Source organism: Lepidochelys olivacea (assembly GCF_965140295.1).
Source record: "Lepidochelys olivacea isolate rLepOli2 genome assembly, chromosome: 10".
Taxonomy (NCBI): Eukaryota; Metazoa; Chordata; order Testudines; family Cheloniidae; genus Lepidochelys; species Lepidochelys olivacea.
Window position 1 is genome coordinate 3,581,820 of NC_140420.1, and position 26,277 is coordinate 3,608,096.

At 48.1% G+C, this 26,277-nt stretch overlaps 1 protein-coding gene across 4 annotated transcripts in view; it reads right to left on the reverse strand.

Moving 5' to 3' along the window:
* TRAF7 (TNF receptor associated factor 7) overlaps positions 1 to 26,277 on the reverse strand; it is a 47,841-nt gene that overhangs the window by 15,910 nt on the left and 5,654 nt on the right. Inside the window, exons 1-7 of one of the 4 annotated variants that reach the window (XM_084641515.1) lie at positions 24,201 to 24,355; positions 23,095 to 23,255; positions 10,565 to 10,683; positions 9,963 to 10,020; positions 8,298 to 8,389; positions 2,340 to 2,456; positions 342 to 434 (exon numbers count right to left, since the gene is read on the reverse strand). In XM_084641515.1, coding sequence (XP_084497641.1) covers positions 342 to 434; positions 2,340 to 2,456; positions 8,298 to 8,389; positions 9,963 to 10,020; positions 10,565 to 10,645 — 441 coding nt within the window. In that variant the 5' untranslated portion in view covers positions 10,646 to 10,683; positions 23,095 to 23,255; positions 24,201 to 24,355. Of the gene's footprint in view, positions 1 to 341; positions 435 to 2,339; positions 2,457 to 8,297; positions 8,390 to 9,962; positions 10,021 to 10,564; positions 10,684 to 23,094; positions 23,256 to 24,200; positions 24,356 to 26,277 lie in introns of those variants that run through there. The other 3 variants (XM_084641514.1, XM_084641517.1, XM_084641516.1) reach the window with 3 other exon arrangements.

The following is a 26,277-nucleotide window of genomic DNA, read 5'->3' on the forward strand; positions in this document are numbered from 1 at the left end:
GTGAAGGGTTACAAACCCAACTGAAATAAGACTGGAACATGCAACATGAAAAGTGCCATGGGATCTGTAGTTTGACAGACAGCACGGCTGGCAGCACAGCACCCCCTACCACCTCAGTGGGGGCACTGACTCAGAACAGACTCAGGTGACAAAGCCACCTACTAATCATCAACACCTTTCATGGAGCACCCTGGGTTTTCCTGGCAGGTCTCCCCTTATCTAAGCACAGACCCAGGTTGGCTTGCAAAATCTAATGGTCACCAATCGAGGCGGCATAGCTGCTAGCCACATTGTTAATTCACAAAGCCCATGGCGGTGATGTGGAAAGAGGATTTCCTTACCCCACAGGTTGTGATGACTGGATCTTTAAACACACTACAACACAACTGGCAGCAGAGTTTCACTGATGGCTGTTCGGCAAACACCAAGGGCTCCTGAATACAAAGAAAGACCAAGGGTGAAGTCAGGAGATTCTCTACAATTCAAATGCAACCATCTTCCCGCACTGCAGGGAGCGGAGAGTAAGGAAGCAGCTAGTACAGTAAGAGTTTTGAGGCCACGTCTACACTACAAAATTAAGTCAACCTAACTTAGGTTGGCATACAGATGCCACAGTAATTACATCGCTCCTGGGTGTCTACACATTGTTCCTTGTGTTGGTGGTGCACGGCTTCCCCAGAAGAGCTTGTATCCACTGTACTGTCAGAGTGGGGCATTGTGAGGTGACTCCTGAAAGCCAGTAACAGTTGACGTAAGTAACGCAGTGTCTACACTGACAACGCATTGACATTGACTCTGTGCTGCTCAGGGAGGTGGAGTTATTAAGTCCGCATAGCGGGGCGGTTACATCAGTGGAGCGACGTTTCAGTGTAGACACTTCCGTAGTTCGGTCGGCGTAAACTGCCTTGCGTCGACCTAACTCTGTAGTGTAGACCAGGCCTCGGCCTGCTTCTGCGGCTGCGATGCCAAACACCACCAACGCAGCCCCAAGGCTACCACGGAGACAAGAGAACAAAGCTTCCTAACCAACAGCCAGGGCTGCCAGGACTCAACTTTCCTTATCTCCAGCTGAAGTTTAATTTCGATAGGCCAGCTTCTGGGGGCTGAGCCTAGAAATGGCCGGCGGCCCTTACCCACCACTCCATTCACTGGGAACCAGAGGTACTTGGCATCTGGCAAGATCAGGGCCCTAATGGGGTCAGCTAGTTTAAATTGAAGTCAGTGGAGCTGTGCCCGTTTAGCCCAGCAGAGAATTTGGCTCCTAGTTTACAAGATTGGCTGAGTCCTTAGGAACTGCTCCGCTCGGCAGGATTACCTTGCCAAGTCATGGTCATACTGAAGCAACGAGTGAAGCTTAAACCTGCCGGGTAAAAAGGCCTCTGAATGATTGATTTGAAGCCTGGCATTCAAAAGTGATTTAGAAACAGGACGTACGTCCCCCTGTGTATCTGAGATGTCCTAAAGGAAAGATCTCTCTGCCTCATGCAATCCATGGGATTTTCTTCTGTCACTATGGGCCAGGAGCTCTGCTTTCGTTTTCCAGTTAGACTGGAAGCTCAGGGCTCAGAAGCAGTATTCCCTGGCTGTATGGAGCACACCCTTCGAGCTCAAAGCAGACCCAGGGGTAAGTCTTTATTAACATTTCAGATCAGTCACTCAAGATTCAATATATATCGCTCCAAGCCTGAACTCCCCATGGATTGTGGGAAGGATGAGTCACTCTCACATTTGCCGAACACTTGAACCAGACATGGCCTGGCCTGGGGGACGTTTAAGTCTGGATGCAGTCTCTGTGCTCTTGTTAATGCTTTTAAGAGTAAGGCCCTGATCCCGTATGAAGCTCCAAACAGGTAGATCCCCATTCCCAAGTGGAGCTGCAGTGAAATCAATGGGACTGTGCATACAGCTAACTGCAGGACTGGGGCCTAAGACAGCGATGACCTACGGACACTGCCACCCGCAGACAGAATGATAACATAGACCTTTCCCCTCTGTAGCACCTTTCATCACAGCTAGGTTCTCCAAGCACTTCACAGATGTTAATCAGTGAAACCTCACTGCTCTCCAGTCAGGATTATCATCACCCCCATTTTATGACTGGGCAAACTAAGGCACAGGGAGATAAGGTGACTTGCCCAAGGTGACAGAGCAAGTCAGTGGCAGAGCTGGGATTGGAACCCAGGAGTCTTGACTGCCAATCTCCTGACCAACCCAACATTCCCTCCAAACGAGGGCTCTTCCATTTGAAGGCCATATGACACACTGCAGGTTACACAAAGAAGCTGTTTTGACATTGAATATCCTTGTTTTGCTTCTAAAGAAGACATCAAAATACCTACTGGTTCCTCCTCTTCCTCGTGGAGCGAGAACGTCGAGCGCAAGGACATGTTGGACTCAGAGTGTAACGAGCGAACGGAGATGGCAGAGTCAGAACGGCGTGGGGTGCTGATTGGAGGCTTCCACATTAAAGACAGAAAACAACCAAGTTATTACAAGTAACCCCACCTCTCCATGGAGCTTCCAACTCCCATCCTCCGTGCAACTTAGCGGTTCCAGGGGCTCACATGCTCTGCCAAATTTTCCTGCACGCCAGATTGCTTGGCCTAGCCAAGTGTAAAACAGGACTGAAGTAGTAGGTATCTAATCACCAACACAATATGGGTCACCTAACTCCCGCACCAGTCATTCAGGCCCCACGTACACCAATACATTAAAATGCCACGGTTCCCTTGTGCAGTTACTTACTGTGTGTCCCTGCAGAGCAGGAGCTAAGAACGAATCCTTTGCAGAAAGCTTAGTAAATCTGCCCCCGAGACAGCTCCCATGCTCTGCAGTTTCTATAATCTCTGCAGTAGCACTTGTTGTTTCACTGCTATCTAGCTTCTGCCAAATTGCTTTGCGTAAGTGTGGAGACTTCCTCCAATTCAATTCAAGAACAGCCGGGCTTTGTTGCTTCCTGTTTGGGAGGGGAGAGCTAACTGGGCTTTGCATGCACCAATCAAGGAGGTTGCTCTGGCTGCAGGGCTCTTTGGGATTGGCTTTGCAGGGGATGTTGCCACTGGAATATTAACCATCAGCATGGCTCTTAGCATTTCCAATTCAGCCTTAAAGCAACAATGGAGGAAACTCTTCAGCCTAGCAAGGGGCAGGGCGAATGAACACCCTCTAGTACATCCATTGCTGGGCATCTCGGTGCAAGAGTGATACTGACACACTGGAAAGACTTTGGAGAGGAGTAACAAAAACCTGCAGGGAGCAGGAGGGATGGACTGATGGAGAAAAGACTGAAAGTGTTATGCATGCAAACTAGGGAAATCTGGTCTAGGCGAAATTACTATAAAGCGGGTGCACAACGGGTTGAAAGACGGTTCTCAAAGAGCAGTTATCAGTGGTTAGCTGTCAGACTGCAAGGGTCTATCTAGTGTGGTTCTCCCAGGGGTCTGTCACTATTCAACATTTTCATTAATGACTTGGATAATGAAGTGGAGAGTATGCTCATAAAATCTGCAGATGACACCAAGCTGGGAGGGGTTGCAAGCACTTTGGATAACAGGTTTAGAATTCAAAATGAGTGTTAATTTCAGACCAGTTCTCTGATTTGTAACAAGATAAAATTTAATAAAGACAAGTGCAAAGTACTACACTTAGGAAGGAAAAATCAACCGCACAACAACAAAATGGGGAATAACTGGTTAGGCAGTAGAACTGTGGAAGAGGATCTGGGGGTTATAGTGGATCACAAACTGCATGAGTCAACTATGTGATGCAGCTGTGAAAAAGGCTAATATCATTCTGGGATGTATTAATAGGAGTGTCATATGTAAGCCATGGGAGAGAATTGTCCTAGTCTACTTCACACTGGTGAGAGACCCCAGCTGCATATTGTGTCCAGTTCTGGACACCACTATTTAGGAAAGATGTGGTCAAATTGGAGAAAGTCCAGAAGAGAGCAACAAAAATGCTAAAAGTTTAGAAAACCTGATCTGTGAGGAAAATTAAAATAACTGGGAATGTTTAGTTTTGAGAAAAGACAACTGAGGGAGGACCTGATAATGGTCTTCAAATCTGGTAAGGGCTGTTATAAAGAATGATCGATTGCTCTCCCTGACAGGTAGTAACGGGCTTAATCTGCAGCAAGCGAAGCTATTAGGAAAACCTTTTAAACTTTCAGGGTAGTTAAGCTCTGGTCTAGGCTTCCAAGGGAGGTTGTGGAATCCCCGTCACTAGAGGTTTTTAAAAATAGGCTGGATAAACACTGGTCAGGGATGATTTAGGTTACTTGGTCCTGCCCCTGCACAGGGGGCTGGATTAGATGACCTCTCGAGGCCCCTTCCCTAGCTTGGCTCAACAATGACTGAGAAGGGACAAGCAGAGGTTGCACCAAAGGCTGATGCTACAAGCCCTTACTCACATGAGTAACCCCAACGAGCATTTTCACGTCAGGGTTTACAGGCTCAGGACCCAGGACAGACAGGAATGGGTTAAGAGGAGCCTTAACGAGTGCACGACTGGAAAATAAGTAGGAGAAAATCAGGGAACATCTCTGCTAGCAAGATGTAGCAGGCTGTAAAATGGGCTCCCCAAGGGAAGTGCAGGGAAAACCAAAGGCTTTGGGATTTTTTAAGTAAAGTGGCCAAGCCACACCACCGCGTACTGCAGGATGGGGACAAGTCTGAACTGGACCAAAGAAGATGAGCAAGTAGGACCAACTGGTCTTCTGCTTTTACCGTCTCCAGAGCGTAATGACACTAGAATTCAAGTTTGTATCATTACTGCATCTGCTTAAAAGCCAAAGCTTAGAGTTCTTTTTAATAGAGTAGGCAAATGTATTGTTAGGTAAATATATAAACCCAACGCTGAGTAGTTCCAATGGGTTAAATCAGTTTTATGCACTCAGCCATGAATGTGCTACTGGTGGGAAGATAATAAAAAGTTATTAAACAAAGAAAGTCACTGCAGGAGCTTGACCTCAGTAGTCAGACAACACACGCTAGAAGGGGCAGTTCTGTCAACAATGCTACTCTGCATGTGTCTGAGATTTAGATAGGTGTAGCTAGAATATACCTGCACGGATTTACTGGGGGAAGGAGGGCACATGGGGTAATTAGGTAGGGAAATGAAGTTTTTGTAGCGGAAGATTCAGGGCTCGGTTCCGGGCGGCTCAGCAGTGGTATAAATGGAAATGACAAGGAATCGATGAGTTAACTTAGAATTTTTGAAAGGAAAACGACAGTGAGCAAAATCGGATGTCTGGGGAGGTGACCCCCTCGAGGTAAATATCGTCCTCAGTTTTGCAGATACAAAAGCATGGAGGCAGCATGCTGCCACAGACAGGAGACCTAGGCTTTATTCCCTGCTGCCCCACCCGGGCAGGTTCCTCTTCCTCCCTTGCTCTTGGCTATTCAGATGTAAGCGCCTTGGGGCAGAAATGTCTTTCACTACATGTGTGAGCAGCACACAGCGCAATGGGGCCGGGCTCCATGCAGCATCGAGCCGTTATTGCAATAAAACAACTCAGGGCCCAGGGCGACAGAAGAGCTTCACGTGCCACACAAGGAGAACGTCTGTCTCCTGGATGCACATGGACACAGATCTACACGGAGCAAGGCTTTAATGAGCCGGCTAATGACCACTAGGGACTGCCTGGCCCAGGGGCTTGGTGACCAGCAGTGACGATTTGGCACATATTGGTTCTCCCAGGGCTTTGAGAGGGAAGAGGTCTGTTAGCAGAGGTGCTGTTTAGTCTCTCCTTCCTCCGCCAAGGCTGGGTTGTTTCACACCAGATCCTTCAAAATTCTGTCCATTCCATCTTCAGATAACGCAAGCGATGGGGCTTCTGTAACTTCCCTTGGTGGAGAATTAACAACCTAGTGCATTTCACAGGCATTATTCCGCCCCCAGGCACAACCCCGACCGAATAGAGTGGGAGCTGAGAATCCATATCCAAGGGCAGAAACAGGCCCACCATTGTCAAGCGTTTCCTCATACTCAGTGTTAGCCATTAGCATTTACACTAAGGCCACTTCACACTGTGCTGGGAAGACGGTACACTTCGCACACTGCTAGAGCGGCCATCGTGTAAATGAAAACCGGGCCTATAGCTTGTACCCTTGTACGTTCCCGCAGGGCCCAACAAGGATAGGATCATGCTGTGTAGGTTTCCGAACAGCCTTTGGTCACCACCCAGTAGGGCAACCAGCAGCTTTCGCCCCGCATGAAGACAGCACTTGGCTACTTTTGGTTTCGTTACCAGCAATTAAAAGAAAAGTATCCTATTCCCAAGAGAGCTCGGATTTGCCTGCAGCTGCCTCTGCGATGGGTGACGAGACTCTGGCACCTTCTGGGGAAGGGAACGGAAGCTTTTCCCAAGGGTTAGCGAGAGTCAGTCTGGGATTTCAGGCAGTCATGGCTTCGCAGTTCTCCTTGTCCAGAGCTCTTCACCAACTGGGTGGCTTCCTGTGTTCGTTATGATTATTGCTATTTTTGCTGACTGATGTGTAGCACTGTAGGGAAGACGCGTTGCACATTTTGGAGGGGACAGCTCTTACAAGAGATCTATTTTGTTTTCGATTGGCGTTTGGAGCCCTACATGCAAGGGGACCTAGGTCTCTAACTTAGTCTCCTCTGAAAATCCCAGCTGGAATCTTTTTCCTCTGTCTATATTGTTAGGGTTTTAAAGCACTAGATGTTAGAGGAATGCGTCAAATCAAAGCTTGGAACATAGGATTCAAGAGCAGGGCAGTGTAGCAGGCGTAATGGACCAGATCCAGGGAGCCAATGGAGCTATACAGATTTAACCCAGATGAGGATCTGGCCTCATATTAATAACAATTCTCTTATGTGTTTTTTTTAACTGAATGACAAGAGGGTGTGGAGATTTTCACAAAAGCATCACAGCCCTTGACACAACAATTTAGGGGAAAGTTTAGGGGCCTGATCTTGCAAATTGCTGAGCAGTCTGGCCCTGATCCAGCTCAACATTGAAGCACATGCTTAACTGTAAGGGATTACTCTCATACTCAAAGTTAAGCATGTGCTTTACACTTTGGGGGAACAGCACCAGCAAATGATCAAGCCCTACATCCCTCCCATAACTATGTGCATTGAAATTAAGGATCATAAAATCGCAGGACTGGCAGGGACCTCAAGAGGTCATCTAGCCCAGTCCTCTGCACTCATGGCAGGACTAAGCATTATCAAAGTCTGACAAAATCTACTCAGACTAAGGTGGGTGTTTTATTTGTTTGTTTCAAAAAGCCCTCAGTCTAAGTTAGATTTAACTGCCCCGTAACCACACTGCTCTCAAACCCTGTGCTAACACCTGATCCTTGAGGAGGGAAGTTACTCAGAGATGTGTGTGTGATGAATCAGTTAGCCAGATACAAACAAAAAGGTCTCCTTTTGCGAGGCTATCTGGAGACTCGGGAACGTTTTGCTTTAAGAACTTCACACTGGGTCATCCGTGGCTGGGGTAAAACCCACTGGCTCCAGTGGATGGGGTGAATATGAAGCACAGCCCTTCGGCACAATCACGGCCTGTCTAGCTCGGATTCTGGTTCCAGATTTTCATTCTCTAGTGAGGGGCCCCCTCTAGAGGTGCAAATAAAAGATTCTGTGGAAGTAGCTACTTATCTAACTGTGGCGGCTGGCGCTGCTGAAAAGGGGCCTGGTTCAGACCGGCAGGCCGCAACTGTGACCCCAAACCCTTCGAAAAACAGTTTTGTTTCAAGCCCTTCTCCACCCTGGGTAACAAGTGACACTTGGGGCAGAATGTTCCCACACAGGGAGCTGCTGCCTGGGCACAAGTAGACCTGTGGGCTTTGCAGCTGGTCTGCATGGACATTCAGCGGGCACAACTCTGGCACCTGCTTTTGAAAATGAGGCCCATCACCTCCAAAGCTAAGGCTGCAGTCTGAAGAGTCCCACGCATACATCTCACCCCAGCCAGAAACTGCTAGAGCCTGACAGACACATGGCCTCGCGGTCTGAGCACCAGACAGGGGCAGCCACGAACGCGGAGGTCTAATCCCGACTGATATCGACCATCAGGGAGCACCGCCACCTCTCTGCCTGCCAAAGCGATACTCACCTGCCCTCCCACAGCTCCCTGTCACACCACTCTGTGTCTCCAGTAAACCGAGCAAAGACCAGACAGGTCTAGCTGTGCTACTGTCCTGTCCAGGAACTGCACATGCCCTGATCGAGACTTGCCTGGCAGAGCGCTCTCAAAAGGGATAATCAGACAATGCGCTCCCCTGCGAGTGGGATCAGAAAGGTCACTCCCGTGAAATACGTACCATGCCATCGTCCTCGTCTCGCGGGGAGTAGGTGAGCGTGCTGGATGAGGATGGAGTCCTACGGTGCTGCTTAAAGGTATTGGTCCCGTCAGCTTTAAAGCAAAAGAAACATTTCAGGTTTTTCGCGGCACCTTTAAAGAGCAAAGGCTCTTGCGAACGGGGCTGCAAACTTAGGAGACGCGAAAGAAAAGGAATAGGGATTTCTCCTCTCTCCCCTGGAGGCCCCAGGAAGGGCAGCGCAATCAATACCTTATCACCAATGCTTCCTTGAGGGGAGCTGGCCCAGCAAGAAAGAGAAACAGACATTCCGCTCGAGCTATCAGCTTAAAATAGTCTGAAAAGCCTTAACATTTATCCTCTTGTAAATTGTTTATATCAGGGGAGGTCTGGATATTCCTTGGGCGCCAGGGAAGGCGGCTATACCCAGAGAGGAGATGTTCATATAAAGATCAGCTTGTTACGAATTTACACTAAGGTTGTAAATGTAACTACTCAAACGTCTGGAAATGTGACAGGTATAGCGGCAAGTGTAACCTTTACTCCGCCCCTTTGTGAGTATGCATTGTGACGGGAGCGCTCCTTTTACTATGTCACTTGCGCCTGTAGAAGAGTCTTAGCTTTGCTAAAGCAAAAGCAATGTTGTCAAGGCAAGCAAAGCCACTGGTCCTCTGTGAGGTCTATGTTCATGCCCTGCTCCTACCCTGTTTGGCTGGAGCCCTGTGAGGTGGGGTGTACTACCCCTTTAAGGGATAGTTTGGCGCTTACAGCCAAGACAGCGCGGGACCAATCAAGGAGCACCCTGCCCCGCAGTGATGCTGGGCTATTTAAACAGGAAAAGGGAAGCTGAGCACTCAGGGGACCAGAAGTCATGTTGGATACTGTGGGTTGCAGGCCCCTGGACACCAGCCTGGCCTAGACTTTTGTTCGCTGATGGTAAGTTTGGTTGCTCTGTCTCAAGGCTCTGAGATAAGGGCCTTATGCCCTCCAGCAAGCTGCTCCTTCCCTGACTTGATGCCCAAGGAAAAGGGAGAAAGCCTGCCTGCTTCCCAGAGCAGTAAGAGAATTCTGTCAGCTGGGGTAGGTTTCAGGGTCTTCTTAAAGGGGACTTTTGGTTCGGGTGGTTGTGGACTCCCTTTCTTGGATCCTGTGCACTTTTTTTTTTTTTAAATGAAGAAAAAAGGGCAAGGATTTATTTGTTCTTAAATGGGAAAAGTGAAGTCCCCCCTTGCTAAACTCAAAACAACTTGAGGGGATTTTGCTCAACCTGTCCAAAATAATTCACATTTGGGCAGAGAGCAAGATGGAAAGTATCTGCCCTAACAGCAAGCACTTGGGAGGTTCACAAGGAGGGGACCGTAACTGGAACAGGGGAGAGAACGGACACTGCTGTGCAGTCCTGGGCAGAGCAGGGGCTCCCCCGCAGCACCGTGAAGTATGACTGATTGGAAAGCATTTCCACTGACACTTATCTCTGTCCTGCCTGGTGATCAGAGCCCTAGAATAAGCTGGGCTGGGACCGCATGTGACTTGTTGCTTGTCCCTCAGCGAACGCACAGTGACTAGCTTTGGTTCACTTCAATCTGTGCAGCGAAGGAAGAATTCAATCAAAGTGGTAAGTTGCCCTTCCGGCAAGGCTGCAGTGCTCCAGGGCAGCGAGATGCTCACCTTTCGTGATGGTGGTCACAGCGGAATAGGCAGGCCCAAAAGTCGTTTCCATTCTCGTCTGAAAGGAAGGCAGAATTAATGTCACCATGTGTCGACCTGTGGAACTCCTTGCCTGAGGAGGCTGTGAAGGCTAGGACTATAACAGGGTTTAAAAGAGAACTGGATAAATTCATGGAGGTTAAGTCCATTAATGGCTATTAGCCAGGATGGGTAAGGAATGGTGTCTCTAGCCTCTGTTTGTCAGAGGGTGGAGATGGATGGCAGGAGAGAGATCACTTGATCGTTACCTCTTAGGTTCACTCCCTCTGGGGCACCTGGCACTGGCTGCTGTCAGAAGACGGGATACTGGGCTGGATGGACCTTTGGTCTGACCCAGTGTGGCCGTTCTTATGTTGATCTAGCATGGACTGGGGATTGCTACTCAGCCAAGGTTGATAAAATACACAAGAAGATTGCTAAGATTTTATTTGTGGAGATCGCAGCCCCAAGGGCCAAATTTTCATTCATCATCTTTATTTTGGCCAAACAAAGAGGAGGGCGTAAGAGGCCAGAAATACTTCTCCTCCCCCCCCCCAATTTCTCGCCCCTGCTCTGCTCCTTACTCCGTTAGTGTTCTCAGACGTAGTGATGTTTGCTGCACCACTGGAGAAGCGATTGTAGCGAGCGCTCTTGTTTGAGCTCATAATCTAGGCCAGCATTTATTAGTCATGGGAAGTTTGCTCTGGAGGAAGAACAAAAAGTTGGAGGGTTGGTTATTTTTGCAGGGGCAGAGGAGATCAGAAGAACGTCCCTCCTAACCCACGAATCACCTTCTGACATTATACTGTCCACGCATGGCTACACTACATTCAGGCTTTCAAGAGCGTCTGCTGAACATGGGTCTCTAACTGAAGATGCCTTAAAGGAGTCCGAGATTTTTTCGGAGGGTGGAGGCTCAGCCCTTTCTCGAAACCAGGTCTCTTCAAAGGTGTCAAGTTGGTCACCCAAAAACTGAGAGGCCCAAAAGCATTGGCCATTTCTAAAAACGTAGCTTCAGTGCTTTAGGGGCAGACAGACAGCTCTGAACTCTGCCCTGGTGAGACAGCATCCCACCAGCAACAATACACAGGAGTCTCTTTAAAGTGTAAGATACACGATGCAGCACAGCTCACTCGTGACTGAGAAGAGGTGCTCTCTCTGCAGGGATTAGTTATTGTTCTCTTCCCTTCCTGGTCCTCTCTTCTTCCACAGTTCCATTAGCCCTCTTTTTTTCCCGGCTCTCTCCCTCCTTCCCAACCGACACCCACTTGCTACTCTCCCCTAACGCAGATCCTTTGCCGCTTTCCCCTTCTCTCCCCCAGCCTCTACCCTACACATGTAGCTATCATGATGGGATGGTGTAACCTGAAATGGATCCCAAATAATTACCTGGTTATCCACAAGAGAATGGCACTCTGAGGAGTTTGAACAAGGCTGAGAGATCTAGACCAGTGGTTCTTAAACTTCTGTACTGGTGACCCCTTTCATACAGCAAGCCTGTAAGTGCGACCCCCCCGCGCCTTATAAATTAAAAACTCTTTTTTATATTTAACACTATTATAAATGCTGGAGTGAAGCGGGGTTTGGGGTGGAGGCTGACAGCTCATGACACCCAAGGTCATAACCTCACTATCCCCTCGGGGTCACGACCCCCAGTTTGAGAACCCCTGATTTAGAGCTACTTGGATAAATGGCTCGAGCATGAGAGAGAATTTTATTTTCCATTTCCCAAAATGCTTTCCAAGACTCTGTACAAACAGCGCCCCCGAAATGCAGCCACCTCTAGGGTGGAGAGTGGCAGCAAGTATATAGGAGGATGCACAACAGCAGAAGGGGAAATTTTGCCACAGGTACCAGGGCAAACCTGATCTTACAAAAGCAGTAGGGGGGCTTCTGCATCCCTAGAGAACAAGCAGGACCTCTGGCTTTAAAGCTACATCGGAAGGAGACTCGCACAGTGAAGCATACACACTGGGCTGAGCTGACCCTGCTTGGATTGGTCCCAGAGGGTCCACGTTCACTCTAACGTCGAGGCTTAGACCTCTGTGACACACTGGACCTTAAAGTAGTGCCCTGTAACCCCCACATTCATCATTCATCATACATGGTTGTGCTATTTCATGCAAAGCATGCCATGTAAGATATCAGAGGAAAGGTCATGATCTGCTGAAACCTATGGTTCTGTCAAAAATATGTATATCGGTCGTGAGCAAGAAGTCATGAGATTTTGCAGTATGGTTGTGAGTGAAATATGTTGTGAGTTTGGGAGTTGCCCGCTGCTAGTTCTCCAGTGACCATGACAAAGGAGGTGACCAACACTGGGGCAGGCGCAGAATGATCATCACCAGTCACTGACCAGCGGGGGAACAGTAAACAAGGGATTTACAATTCAACAGCAGTTATGCAAGCACCTCACCAGTGGGGATCGTTCAACTCAGTGACTCAGCATGGCCCACCAGGACATGTCTAGGCTAGTATTTTCCAGATACATGGACTGAGTGTATAAAATAAGGGACAGTGGCACCATGCGATTACCTTTCTCCTCCCTCACCTACAGTGAAAGCAACAAAAATACCGGGAAGGCAAAGACTTTGAACTGAGGAGACTGGTCCCAGGTGTAAATGGGAAGCCTGTGTATTAAGGACTGTAACCTACCTGCAACATCCAGTGGGATGAGAAAAACTACTTGATCCAAATACTGGTTAGTCAAATAAGGTTTAGGATTTAGACTGATTTAAGGGTGGCAATTTTACAGCAGAAAAGCTTCAAAAACAGACTCTAATGACAGGTTTCAGAGTAGCAGCCGTGTTAGTCTGTATTCGCAAAAAGAAAAGGAGGACTTGTGTGAGCTGTAGCTCACGAAAGCTTATGCTCTAATAAATTGGTTAGTCTCTAAGGTGCCACAAGTCCTCCTTTTCTTTTAGACTCTAATGAGAAACTGCTGAGCTTGAATTAATATGCAAACTAGATCCTATTAACTTGGGTTTGAATAGAGGCTGGGTCATTACACATATTGAATCTATTTCCCCTAAGTTAAGTATCCTCACACCTTCTTGTCAACTGTCTAAATGGGCCATCTTGATTATCACGACAAAAGTTTTTTTCTCCTGCTGATAATAGCTCATCTTAACTAATTAGCCTCTCACAGTTTGTATGGCAACTTCCAACTTATCTGTATGTATGTATGTATATATCTTCTTACTATATGTTCCATTCTATGCATCCGATGAAGTGAGCTGTAGCCCACAAAAGCTTATGCTCTAATAAATGTGTTAGTCTCTAAGGTGCCACAAGTCCTCCTGTTCTTTTTACCTTTTATTGTCTTTGGTAACTATCTCTGACCTTTTATGCCTGCCACTTATAATAACTGAAAATCTATCTTTCTGTAGCTAATACACTTATTGTAATGTTTTCTCTTAACCAGGGAGTTTGTCTGAAGTGCGTCGGAATCTGCTCAGGTTACAAAGGCTGGTGCATGTCCACTTTCCTTTGATGAAGTCGTGAGCTAGTTAATAAACTTGCCCTGCTCCAAAGAAGGACTTGGGAGGCTTGCTGGTATTTCCCTGTGTACAGTTCACAAGAGCACTCACACACCTTAGCTGGGTGTGTCTCTGCATGCTGGTGACTGAGTGATCACAATGCCTGGAGGGGTTTGCTGCTTGGCACTGGCAAAGCATTGTGAGAGACAGCCCAGGCTGGAGAGTTAAGGGGGCACAGCAGTCCCACAGACCCAAGCTGTACCCCGGGGGTCCCGTCACAGCCTCCCAAGCCACCTTTCCAGCACGCGGCAAAAACTCCATATTCAAATCACAGACAAGAGCTTTTATAGGTGAAGGGTCAATTCTCCCATTTCCTCCCTTCAAGGCCACCCAACATCCAAACAAGGGCTTGCCACATTTCCCTTGGCAATCTGGTCACATCACTCTGAATCAGCTGGGGTGGAAGATTACTGCTGCTGAGATTTTCGAAGTAACCTCTGTACCTAGAGTCAGAGTAGGCTGCCTCCCCAGAACTCCCAGCTCAGGAAGCAGTGGACTGAAATTCTTCTTCACCACCCGTCCTTAAGGCTGGCCCATAGTCAAGAGTGTGGTCGATACAGGCCTGCTCCTGGCCTTGTGGACAAGTCAATGTCAGTTTTGCTATTTTTTGTACATGTGTCCATGCTGATGGGATAGCTCGGTGGTTTGAGCATGGGCCTGCTAAACCCAGGGTTGTGAGTTCAATCCTTGAGGGGGCCATTTAGGGATTTGGGGCAAAAATTGGGGATTGGTCCTGCTTTGAGCAGGGGGTTGGACTAGATGACCTCCTGAGGTCCCTTCCAAACCTGATATTCTATGATTCAGGGCCATGGTGCTGGGCTTTCAGACCATGTAGCATGGGCTGGTCCTGCACCGGCAGAAATAGGACACGTGGTTTTCTGTTAACTTTTGCAAAAATGTAATAGCTTATCTTCAGCGTGATCCGAGCTGCATGGCAGACAACACCAGGAGAGAAACCTTTATTCAATGAAAGGTTTGTGATTCCTGGATCTCGCTCGCAGTTCCAGCTCCTTTAGGACAGGAAGCTGCCAGACCCCTGTTCCCTTATTCAGCTGGTTAAACTATTTCACTAGATTCAGATTTGCAAAGCCGCACAATTGCCCACAAACAATCACTGAAAATTCTGAGTTTGCTTTCTTTAGTGCTGGCTGAAGCCCGATCCTGTTTGAACACATTTGCTGGGACGGAACCAATTAATTGTTCTAGCAAATTTCATGGCAAAAAGAGAATGTTATGAAGGTATTTTTCCATCTTTTTAATATCATTATTTCTGACAGGTTTGACACAAACAAACCCTTTGGGAGCTTACAACTCACAGCAGTGCCTGCATGGTTTTGGCTCGATAGTACACAATCACCAGGCTTTTTAATGTAGGGCTGGAGTCCTGGTTTGTTACTGTAGCGTCAGCCAGGAGTCCTGGGTCCTGATCCTGGGATGAGACTTTTGTGAGCAGGTCCTGATGCTCAGATGCATACCTGCTGACTTCAGTGGACTCCATGTGGGCGTGGTTCTCACCCTGCACCCATCCTGCACCCACACATCAGGCCTTGGCTTATAACAGTAAGGCAGCTCATGTGGGTTTTTGTTTAAACAGCAAAGCCCAGCCAACAGCCACCAGACGCTGAGCTGTTTATTTGTCGGGTTCTGGGCCCCATGTAAAGAAATGCATGAAACTTTTGGTGACAGAGATGGGGAGTGGGTGGAGCAAATTAAGAGGGAGTCCTCCCTAGCTGTTATTTCTGAGCCTGCTGTTCAGAATGATCACAGTGATATTGAATCTCCTCACCTAAAGTAATGCAGCATTTCCTCTCTCGGCCTAGGGGAGGCGACATCTTCCAGGTGAAAGGGTGCCAGGCTCTCCACACCCACAATCTTGCAGTACAAACAGGCACACCAAGTCGCAACAAGGCCCCCATCCCAAATTCTGTTCAGAACAACTAACTGGTGTGGAACAGACTCATGTTAAGTGCATGACATGAACTGGGTGCCTCAGGCCATTGGGAATGAGATGCAGAGCCTGCCATCTCTAGCTCACCAGTTCAGATTCAGACCAGGGTTTGTGGAGAACTTTAGTTACCCATCTGATGGCTATTTGGAGACTTCCCAGACTACAGAGAAAACCCTGCAGTATTGTACGTTAATTGCTCCAATGATGGAAACTTCAGTGTGTGGGCCCACTACAGCGCGATACCATGGAACACCCATCGGGGTCACTCAGTCCAGTTTTACATCACAGCAGACAAGGATTCACAGGGCCCAGGAGACAGAGTTCCCCTCTTGAGTTTCCCCTTCTTTGTCAAGGCTGAGGTGCTTTGGGGATGGACAGTGCAGAGAAGCTTGCATTCCTGTATCTGTCTGGTGGATAAAGAGGAGACAGCTGAATTTGAAAGGCAAGAGGCTTGTACAAGGCATAGTTATCCTTTGGTACTCACTGCCACTGGATAACAGAGTCCAAGAGCTTAATTAAGAGGATTCAATGCAGGATCAGACATTTGTACAGGGAAGAACATCTCCAGGTCAACTAGAGAGGACAAAAATAATTAAACAGGGAGCCAAACCCTCCTATTTCAGGGCACGAGCCAACACTAACAGAGGTCAGATAGGGAGAAACATCTGCTCTGGCCAGCGATTGCATATTTGGCCAGCACAGTGTTTCTGGTCCATTTCTCCGAAGCAGCTGGCACTAAGCACTGAAGATGAGACTGGACTAGACAGACCCCTGCCCTGGCAGCTCCTTCCATTCAGGACTTTGGTTTCCAGGGCTCTAAATGTGGCCTCTGCACTATGTCCATTTAAGCTCTTTGGGGCAGGAGCTGTCTTTGTGGTGGGTTTCTACAGCACTGGCTCAAGGGAGCACTGCCTCGCGGGCTACCACAACAGGCCCAACAACCTAGTCTAAATTCACACTTACAGATTTCTCTATGCGACCGAGACTACACTGGCAAAGCTATGTCCCCCACAGCTACACTGGCATAATTGCGCAGTGCAGAGGCTATCTGCGCCAGCAGAAAGCGGTTCCCATCGGTGCAGGAACAGCGTCACTCCGAATGACTTTTTGGTAAGACAGCTGCATCTACGCCTGGGGTTAAGTTGGCATAACTGAGTCAGTCAGGGGGCTGGTTTCTTCACACCCCTCACCTAGGTAGCTGTCGCATCCTAACTGTTAAGTGTAGATCAGCCCTCATAAGCATGACAATCATGCCGGGCCATGTTTATACTAAACATTCTGCTCGTGAGCCAAAAGGACACCACTCAGCCCTGCCTGACAGGACACACTGTACAGTTTTTAGGTTCCATGTTGCACAACTGTCCAATATTCACAGTACAATAGATCAGTCCTGGGAAAAGAACTGTTCCCCAGAACTAAACTTTTGGAACAGGCTGTGGTTTCAGAAAGCAAGAAACCGGAGCCTGTTTTAAAAAGTCATTATGGGATAATATTTTCCATTTCTTTGGAAGCAGTGCACTGGCCACTTTCAAACGCCACCTCCCTTAGGAGATGCTAAGAGTTACTGGAGTGGTCTCACGAACAGCGTGGCGCTGCTTCAATCCAGAGATAAGCAGAGTCTCAAGCGGTGCTGGACACCACCAAGAGCCTGGCAATTGGTCATGAGTATCGCTGTAGAGCCCAAAGAATGGGAATAAATAATATGGGCTTGTGGTTAAGGTACTGGGCTGGGACTCAGCAGACCAGGGTTCAATTCCCAGCTCTGCTACCGACTCTCTGCGTGCCCTTGGGCAGACCACTGACTCTCTCTGGCCAGTCTGCTCAGAGTCCTTCTCCCAGAGTTCACAATCTCTTCCTATGTAGCTGTACAGTGCCTAGCATGATGGGGCCTCTGGTGCTACTGTATTAATAACTCCTAATGCAAATGCATGTCTCCTCCCCATTGCCCAGGCCAGGATACCGCTGTGCCCATTTCCAACCGTTCCCAGCCCCACTGGCAGCGCTCATGCAGACAGCCAAGCACCCCATGTGATTTAGGTTCAGCTCAGCTGCATTTGTGCTGCCCCCCTGAGTCCCAGCGCATTGCACGAGCCCCAGCACAGAGGGCAAGGATTCAGTAGGCAATTGCCCTGCAGGGGTGGTTAAGGGGGAGCTGGGTAGGGGCTTGGGCACCCAGGAAGTGCGGGAGTTGGTGTGGTATTTTGGCAAGCAGGAAGCAGTTGAGATGCTTGCTGTTGGGGAGGGGAGGTTTCTCCTTTCCCCCACCCTTTAGGCAGGAACAGAGGGGACTTAAATTTGAGGGAAAGAGGTTGAACTCGTGATTCCCCACCCTAGCAAACCTTGGCAGCATCTACCTGCTCCCTGCCCTCTCCCTCCATTCCAGTGCCCACCATTTCATCCAGCAGCAGGGGAGCAGCGCTCCCGCTTGACGTTCCTCCCACAGCAAGCGGAGCTAAAAGAGCTGACATTTAAGGTGTTCTTGTTAGGCTCAGAGTGAACAAACACCCCCTGAGATGAAGAGAAGCAAATTGCCTCCTTGGGGAATGTTTCAGGCTGCATGCAGACTCAGGCAGATTCCATTTCACTCTCTCTCCCTTGGAAGGGTTTCTTAGCAACCATACGGGATGGAGACTTCACAAAGGAAAGGGAAGCTCTGGTCTGGGGCACAGGGATGGACTAGTCAAAGGAAGGACAATTAGAGGCAATTTGTGCAGTCATGTAATTGCATGACCTGTGGGGCCCTGGTTCCCTGTCCTCTCCAGATGGGAGTGTGTAACTGTTGAATTCTCAAGGGAACTGAGCAGGTACATCAAGGATGGGGAAAGAACACACTGATCCAAAGCCCATTCAAATAGACGGAAAGATGCCATTGGCTTCAGTGGCCTTTAGATCCAACCCTAAATAAGGGAACGTTGGCCAGAAGACGGGGATTTTCCACTCTTCTTTCTAAACGTCTCCTTGGCCGAGCAGCCCCCCTGAGCTGGGCAGACGGGAGTTGGCTTCAGGTCTTCCCTGAACGACAAACCAGCAGAATGCAAGAATGGGCAGGATGCCGAGTGGAATATCGGCTGCTTACAGAACAGCAGCAGCCACAACTCAGACTTCTATTTATATCATCTTTCATCCCAGACTACGTTAACCACCATGCCTAGGAATCACTTCACCGAGGCCTGAAATGCAGCCACCTCTAAAAAGCAGCCACCTTATAGAACAGTTGCCGGACTGACAATGAAGAATATCCCAGCCAACGACACCAGGGGAATTCCAGGGAGGCCAAATGTCAAAGACTCAAGCTGGAGTTTGCTTAGGCCACTAGGGTTAGCACCTTTCGACTCTTGCAAAAATGATCATGGGATCTTAGATGGCCACAAGTGGGCAGGACTTTGATTTTACATCCGAAAGCCACATCCTCCTCACACCAATAGGGGGCAGTGAATCAACTCTAGCCCAGAAGGCAGAGCACCTCTTGATGAATCTGCAGCACTTCCCTACAGCACGCTGCATTTTCCTTCAGCTTCCCTGCTCCAAGCACAGTTGAGGAGGACAAAAATCGCATCCTGAGGTGAGGGGGCTGACTGCCCCAATGTCGCATTCATGCCAGGACGTACTCTGTGTTATACACAAGACATGCACACCGTGATCCCGAAGGAAGCCTTTAGGATACAAGATGTACAAGGAATAACAACATTCTTGGGACTGCAATGTCCTTCTCAGCTGCTCAGAAAAGCAAGTGGCCTTAGGTGTCCACCCAAGCAGCCCCCTGCAGATCTCCACAGAGAAGGCCCTAGAGTCCTGATTTTTGGAGACCCTCGCTGAGTTTTCCCACCCAGGACTTTATAGGGTCATCTCCCACAGGGGCAGGGGGTATCCAACCAACTGCTGCAGGGAAAGGGACATCTCCATTTTGCACCAGAAAGCCAAGCAAGCATCAACGGTTCACATAGCCAGGGGCCATAGCTAGTGGCAAAGGCCTTGGGGTCATACCTTAGGAAAGGGACAGGCCTGGGAGGACAGCTAGCCAGCCTGATTAGATCCAGATGTCTGTATAGCTCCTCTGCCATGCAGCTTATTTCTAAAAGCAGCTTCCCTGTTTTTGCCAAGAGAAAATCAAAAAGAGGAAGCACTCGGGCCAGCCTTTCACTAAATCACATGACTGACCATAAGCCGCTGCAGCGAGGGAGAGCGAGGGAGGTGGGCTGGATTCAAGTCCTCACACTGAACTTTTAGGTCCCAGAATTCTTGGGTAAGTGACCCAGCCAAAAAATCTGGGGCTGGCTGACAGCTCACAGGGACAGCGACCCTCTCTCTGCAGGGTCAGCAGCAATGAGAATTTCCCCCACTGCCCTTCCCAAGCCAAGATGCCTCAACCATGTTCTTTATGTATATAAATCTCCCCACTGTATTTTCCACTGAATGCATCCGATGAAGTGAGCTATAGCTCACGAAAGCTCATGCTCAAACAAATTGGTTAGTCTCTAAGGTGCCACAAGTCCTCCTTTTCTTCCTGCTCAGGAGGAGCACCTTTGCATAAGAGGGGAGCATGTTCCCTACGGCCAGTCTAGCTTTTGGCCTCTCTCATGCACTTGCCTACAAGGCAGCGGGAACAGTGAACCTGCTCGTTTCCAGGGATGTCCCTCTTTTTGGTCCCTGAGCTCCCCAAAAACTGGGCATCCCCTCCCTTTCACTGGGGAGAGTTATTTACAACAGGAATGGGCGCAGGAAGGCCAGGTCTAGGAAGAGCCATTTCCCCAAGAGAAGGAATCCCCCATTATTAGAATCATAGAATATCAGGGCTGGAAGGGACCTCAGGAGGTCATCTAGTCCAACCCCCTGCTCAAAGCAGGACCAATCCCCAATTTTTGCTCCAGATCCCAAATGGCCCCCTCAAGGATTGAACTCACAACCCTGGGTTTAGCAGGCCAATGCTCAAACCACTGAGCTTTTCCATCCTCCTGCTTGAATACAGTTCTGTGTCCTTTCTGGGTCTACGTCCCAACCTGTGTTCCGTGTTTGGGCCACAGGGGGCTGAGGGGCGTGATGGGTTTTGTGATGTGGACACTTTCACTGGGGCGGGGCAGAAACCCTCCAATGCATTTCCTTAGATACAGACTTGCACCTAAGAAGAAGGACTTGAAAGGTGGGAAACCTCATACTGCAAAATGTCTGGTATTTGCCAAGGAATGTGCAACCACCTCCCAATTTTATGTGCCGAATGGTCCATACAGTCCACTTAAGAAGCCTCATATGTGTAGCTTTCTTCCTCCCCCCTGCCAGCTTCACTGGAGTGGTCTCTAATGCTACGCTATGCTGCTGAAATCATACCAAGGAGGGCTGTTTGCTAGAGAACACAGCCAGTGCATGGAGCCAGCCTAACGGTGGCAAGGATGGACGGGGGGCGGGGTGTGTGTGTATCCCCTCTTACTGTATCTCGTGTGAGCCCCTGAGGCATAGAATTTCTTTAGTTCATAGCAGGTATTTTAATAACAAAATCACAAACTTCTGCAAGTCTGTAGTAGAGGGTTACACATTCTTTAGCTTATTTGCACAGCACCTAGGAAAGAATATTACAGGGCAGAGAGAGGGCAACAAAGTGAAGTAAATGGTGAGCTGGTCCAACCGTCGAGCACGCTGGGCCAAATGCAGATGGAAAGGAAAGGACGTGTTTGGAGTGGGGGACGAGACGATGGGGAATCAGTAACTACATCTCCCAGGTTCTGTCACATTTCTTCGTACCCAGAACTCTCCCCTGAGTCAGTTTTTGGGTGGTCAGTTAATCCACAGAGAATCTGCCATCATGGATTGAGCTTTCTCCACTTTGCCAAGCTGCAATAAGAATGGGCTGTCTATGTTTTACTTCCAGGCCAAAAAACGTTGTCTGATGGAAAGCTGAAAAGCCATCTTCTGTTGAGAACTGGCTCTTGGATTCAAGGAAGGGTATCCCTCTAGAAAGGCTGGAGGCCAGCTTTGTGGATTTTGAACGTCTCTGGAGATATCACACCTTCTCTACTTGATAAAGAATTCCGGACACCCGAAGACAGAGTCACATGTCAGGGCTCAGCAGAGCCTTCTCTCTCTCTCTCAGCCATTAACTGTGTGTATGCGACAGAGACAGCCCTAGAAATTGCAAGTCTACGCACAGAACACAGAGACAGCGCAGCCATCAGCAGTGTGAGCCTCCTTCCACTGTCAGTGGGTCACAACTTCTGTCCTGGAGGGGACTCGGTCTCTCTATGACCGTATTCAGGCTATATGGTTTATTCAGTCCTTGACTGGTGCAAAAGCAGGCAAGGACAGCCTTGTGGCTAAGGCACAAAGGAGACCAGATTCATGGGTTCTAGTCCTGGCTCTGCCGCAGTCTCATTAGGCGACCTTGGGAAAGTCACCTCACCTTTCTGGGTCTCAATGTCTCCATGTATAAATGGGGATAACAATACCCACCTCACAGGGGCTGTGAAGCTGAATTAATAGATTGTTAAGTCCAGAAGAGACCATAATGATGATCTAGTCTGACCTGTCCAACACAGGCCAGAGAATTCACCAAGTGATTCCTGCAGCAGCCTGTAACTTCTGGTTGAGCTACTGCAAGTCTTTTAGAGAGGTCTAGAAAGTGCGTTGAGATCCGCCAACAGACTGCGCTGGAGAAATGCAAAATATTGTTAACAGAGGTACAATAAAAGGGGCCCCAGTTACTACCATGCAGGACGGCAGGTTTTGTAGCACTGGTCTCTGTTCTTGAGGAACAGAATCAGCCTTTCTTGTCTGTGTGTGTTCTTTTGCTGGGCTCAGACATCATGCTTCTTCTCTGAGCCCCTCTGAAGTGGTTTTCCCCTTCTAGAAAATAGTCAGTTTTAGTTATGGACAAACTATGAGCAATATTTTGTTTTAAAAACGGAATCAATAACTTGTACACATTCTTACAACTGGATCAAAACTAATTTTCAGGGGGATAAAGCATTTAGTTTTTCCTTAGATCACATCACAGCTTAGATCAGAGGTCAAAGGTCACAATCAATCTTGCAGCACTGAAAACAAAAACTATGCTTCCCAATGCTTTCCCCGACTTAATTTTAGGCAACTTGGGGGGGGGGGGGAAAGCTTCCCCCAGGAATCCACACCAACCTCAGTCCTGGCGCTATTGTATGTGTGCACAAGAAATACACATCTGAAACAAAGCACAGCTGCCTACTCTGGGCAGGATGTCAGAATTTGCTGACCAACCCAGAAGTAGTGATAACAGACCACGGAACTTACTGTACAAACACAGACCCTGATCTCAGCCCCTACACTTCTCACCTCCCCAGCTCCCACAATTCATACACAGGCTCCTCAGATATTCTGTGGCCAAGGAATTTGCCTGTGAAAAAGCAGCAGCTAAACAGAAGCTAATCTGTCCTCAGTCAATCAAACCTTTGGTGTTTGACTCACATTGGTTGCAGTGGATTTAAAAGCCATCTTTCACTTGAATTGTGAAGAGATTTAAACACCACCAAATACCCAGTGGTAAAGTTTAATAAGTGATCAAAGAAATCCCTGTCAATATCAAGGGAACTGTTGCCAAGTGGTAGAAAACCTGCCTCACCCTCCTCACTAAAAGCAGCACATTACATTCTGCTTTCCTAAAACTCACCCCAATTGTATGACGATTTCTTCTTTACCTCCTGTCCTAAACTGTTGTGTACTGCTGTTGTCCGCCGTTAAACAGCCACTATGTTCCATGCTAATGGTGGCCGCATTCCTCTGGCAGGGTCCAGCAATTCCATTTAAAGAAGTCTACGGGGATTCTTCTGGCTGAAAGGCATTCCGAGAAACACAAGCCATAATCTCTACCCAAACATATGTAGCCTCCATTTTTTTTTTACACTGCTTTGAAATTGGATGACTTGCTTTACCCATGTTCTGGGTTGCTTTAAAGACTCATCTGAAATATGCCAACCATTGCCCCCTTACTAGAAGTGTCACAAAAGCAATGAGAAGAGAAAAATTTCAGTGCGTTTCAGTTCTCTGCTCATATTACTACATCTCCCTGAACTTTGCTGCTTAAAACAGAAACAATCAGATACAATGAAAGCCAACCAACACTACTGCTAGAGAAACTTTCAACTAGCATCAGAGCAAAGGAAATAGAGACTACGGAGAGCAGGGATTGCAAAAGATAGCCATGAATGGACCTAGGAACCCCATGCACTTGACACTTGAAAACAGACCCTCGATTCCTTCAGAAAAATTTGTGACAATGGTGATTTCCAAATGTAAGTGCAGAAATTCAGTAGCAGCTTTTAGATCGAAAATGTACCAACTCCCATACTAATAAAACACTCAAACGCACGTTTCCTTTAAATAACACACAGCACTTTACAATGGAGTGGCAGTTTTAAGAGTAGCTGACATACGAGACCTCCTTAGTTAGCATTTGTGACAGGTTTGGAAATGTAAAGTCCCCCGATCACTGCACAGGAAAGGGTTAATGATGCATCAAGCTGACCTTATATACAAGCACATTAAGATATCCTAAGGTATTGCAATTAGGTGCAGGCGAAGGGTAACAGCCACTTCAAACCGGGACTTGAATTTTAGCTCCATTCAGCTTCCTTACTTAGCTTTGCATACAGCTATGAACACGCATAATACTTCCCTCACTTGTCACTGATTACTAAAAACAACAGCCACCTTCCGACTATGCTTCAAACAGAAACTCTGCTGACATGCACAGACACTCCTTACACAGGGCTTTACCTTGTGCGAAATTCACTCGGGCTATTCGAGCTGGAAGCAAGAAGCAAAGCTCACCAAGTGGCTCCCAGGACAAAGTGCTCCAGCTCCAGCAGACTTTTACTCTTTCAAAATGTCTCTTCCACTATCTGTGTGTGTGTCTGTGTGTATCGCTGGCTCTTAAGTGATGTAAACAGAAAGGCATGCAGAGAAGTGGGTGATATGTAAATTCAGATGGAAAATCCCACAGCTCAGCCAATCCTAACTCTCCATTTCGGCTTCGTCTGGGTTGTTCTCGGAGTCCAAAGAGATTTAGACTAGCAAGGAAAACCCTCCCCACACACGATTTACTCTGGCCTGACAAACCTCCAAGGAGAGGTTAGTACATACAGTGCTCGCTCCAGAGGGATTTTAGAACTGGGCCAAAGAAGGGCAGAAATTCTCAAACTATTCATAGTGTTTAGCAGTTTAATAAACGGCAGCTCATGGTTTCTAGACCTGCCCAGGGAACGCTGGGGTGACTGGAATTGTTGTAATCACAAAGAGCCCTGTTACTGAGCGGAGAGCCTGTCTGAAGAGCTAACACTGGCATAGATCAGGAGGCGGCTCACTGGAGTTACTGGCCTGTGAAACCTGCTCCAAAGAGATAAGAATCCGGGGTCGTAGGATTTTAGGTTTTCTCCTGCTGCAACCAGTGATCTCCAAGGGGAAACACTCATGGCTCTTTCTCCATTACTTTCAAATCAAACCCCTATTTATGTTTTCTCCTTGCTCCTACGAATCACTGTTGACTCAGCTGAAGCTCAAGAGAGGCTGCGTTAAGGGGAAGAGGACAGTTTGCACCATCCAAAATGAACCAAAACTCTGTCAGTGACATTTGGACTAACACGTGTTTTTTGGCTTTGTTTTTTAAATTGGTGGTGGGATTTTCAGATGTGCCCTGCACTGGCCTAACTCTGCTCCCATTTCAATCAATGGGAATTTTACCTTTGACTTCAGTGGGAGCTGAGCTAGACCAGTGCAGGGCCCATTTGAAAATTCCTCCCTCAAATCTTCGAATACACCACTGAGACCCCCAACACCGCAGTGATGGGACTGTGCCAGTTCGGGAAACCGAGCAAGCCCGGATCTGTTGCCCAAAGAGAACAAAGTGATGCCGGAGTGTGTGGGAAGCAGCGTAAAAGGATGAAAAGCAAACAGGATTTTTAAATGTTGCTTGTTTTCCTAATCAAAGGGTGCAGAAATAAGACAGGGAAGGATCTTCTCCCCTGCGTCCTTCAGATGACACGGATGGAGGAGGTGTGTTGTTTGACCGGGGCCATAAGCAGTCTGAAAGACTAACATTACCTCAGCGGAAGATTTATAGATTTTAAAGCCAGAAGGGACTGTTAAGATCAAACATAATAAAAAGGGGCTTGATCCTGAGGGTGCTGGGCACCTACAGCACACCCTAAAGTCAACTGGAAGTTGCAGGATCCTCAGCACCACTCAGAATCAGTCCCAAGTAAACATATTCACTTCACAATCCCTTCCTCTGTAATTCCCCTCCAGCTTGTCACATGACATAGCTTCCTGCAGAGCAGGTCCTAGCCTTATTGGGAGTTGCACAATCAAGAACAACAAACTGAACCGAACAACCTCCTAGACCTCTTGCCTCTGTGTTTCTCACCCCGGCAGCACGAATGCAGCGTTGATGGCTGTCCAGGGTTAATACAGGTACGACTCTTACCTAACACCACCACATCTCTTTGGCTTCCTTGCTGGAGCTATTTTCACTCACTGAACGCTTACACCTACCCCTTTGTGCACCAGTTTGGCCTTGGTTGCCCAACACCACTTAGGAACATTTCACCAGAGAGAAACTGATCTTTACCTTTTCCCAGCCACACCTTGCTGAGGCATTTTATTTGCAGTGGAGCAAGATCAGCCACAGTGCAGAGCACTCCAAAAAACGAATCCAGCACTTTCCAGATTGTCATGTTTGAGTTTACTGTGGCATTTCTCAGTCTGACTCTGGGAAAGAGTGCAGTAAGCGCCACCCACGCCGCATGTGAGTGAAGGCACTGGGATTGGAGAGCTAGGATCAATTTCCTCTGCCACC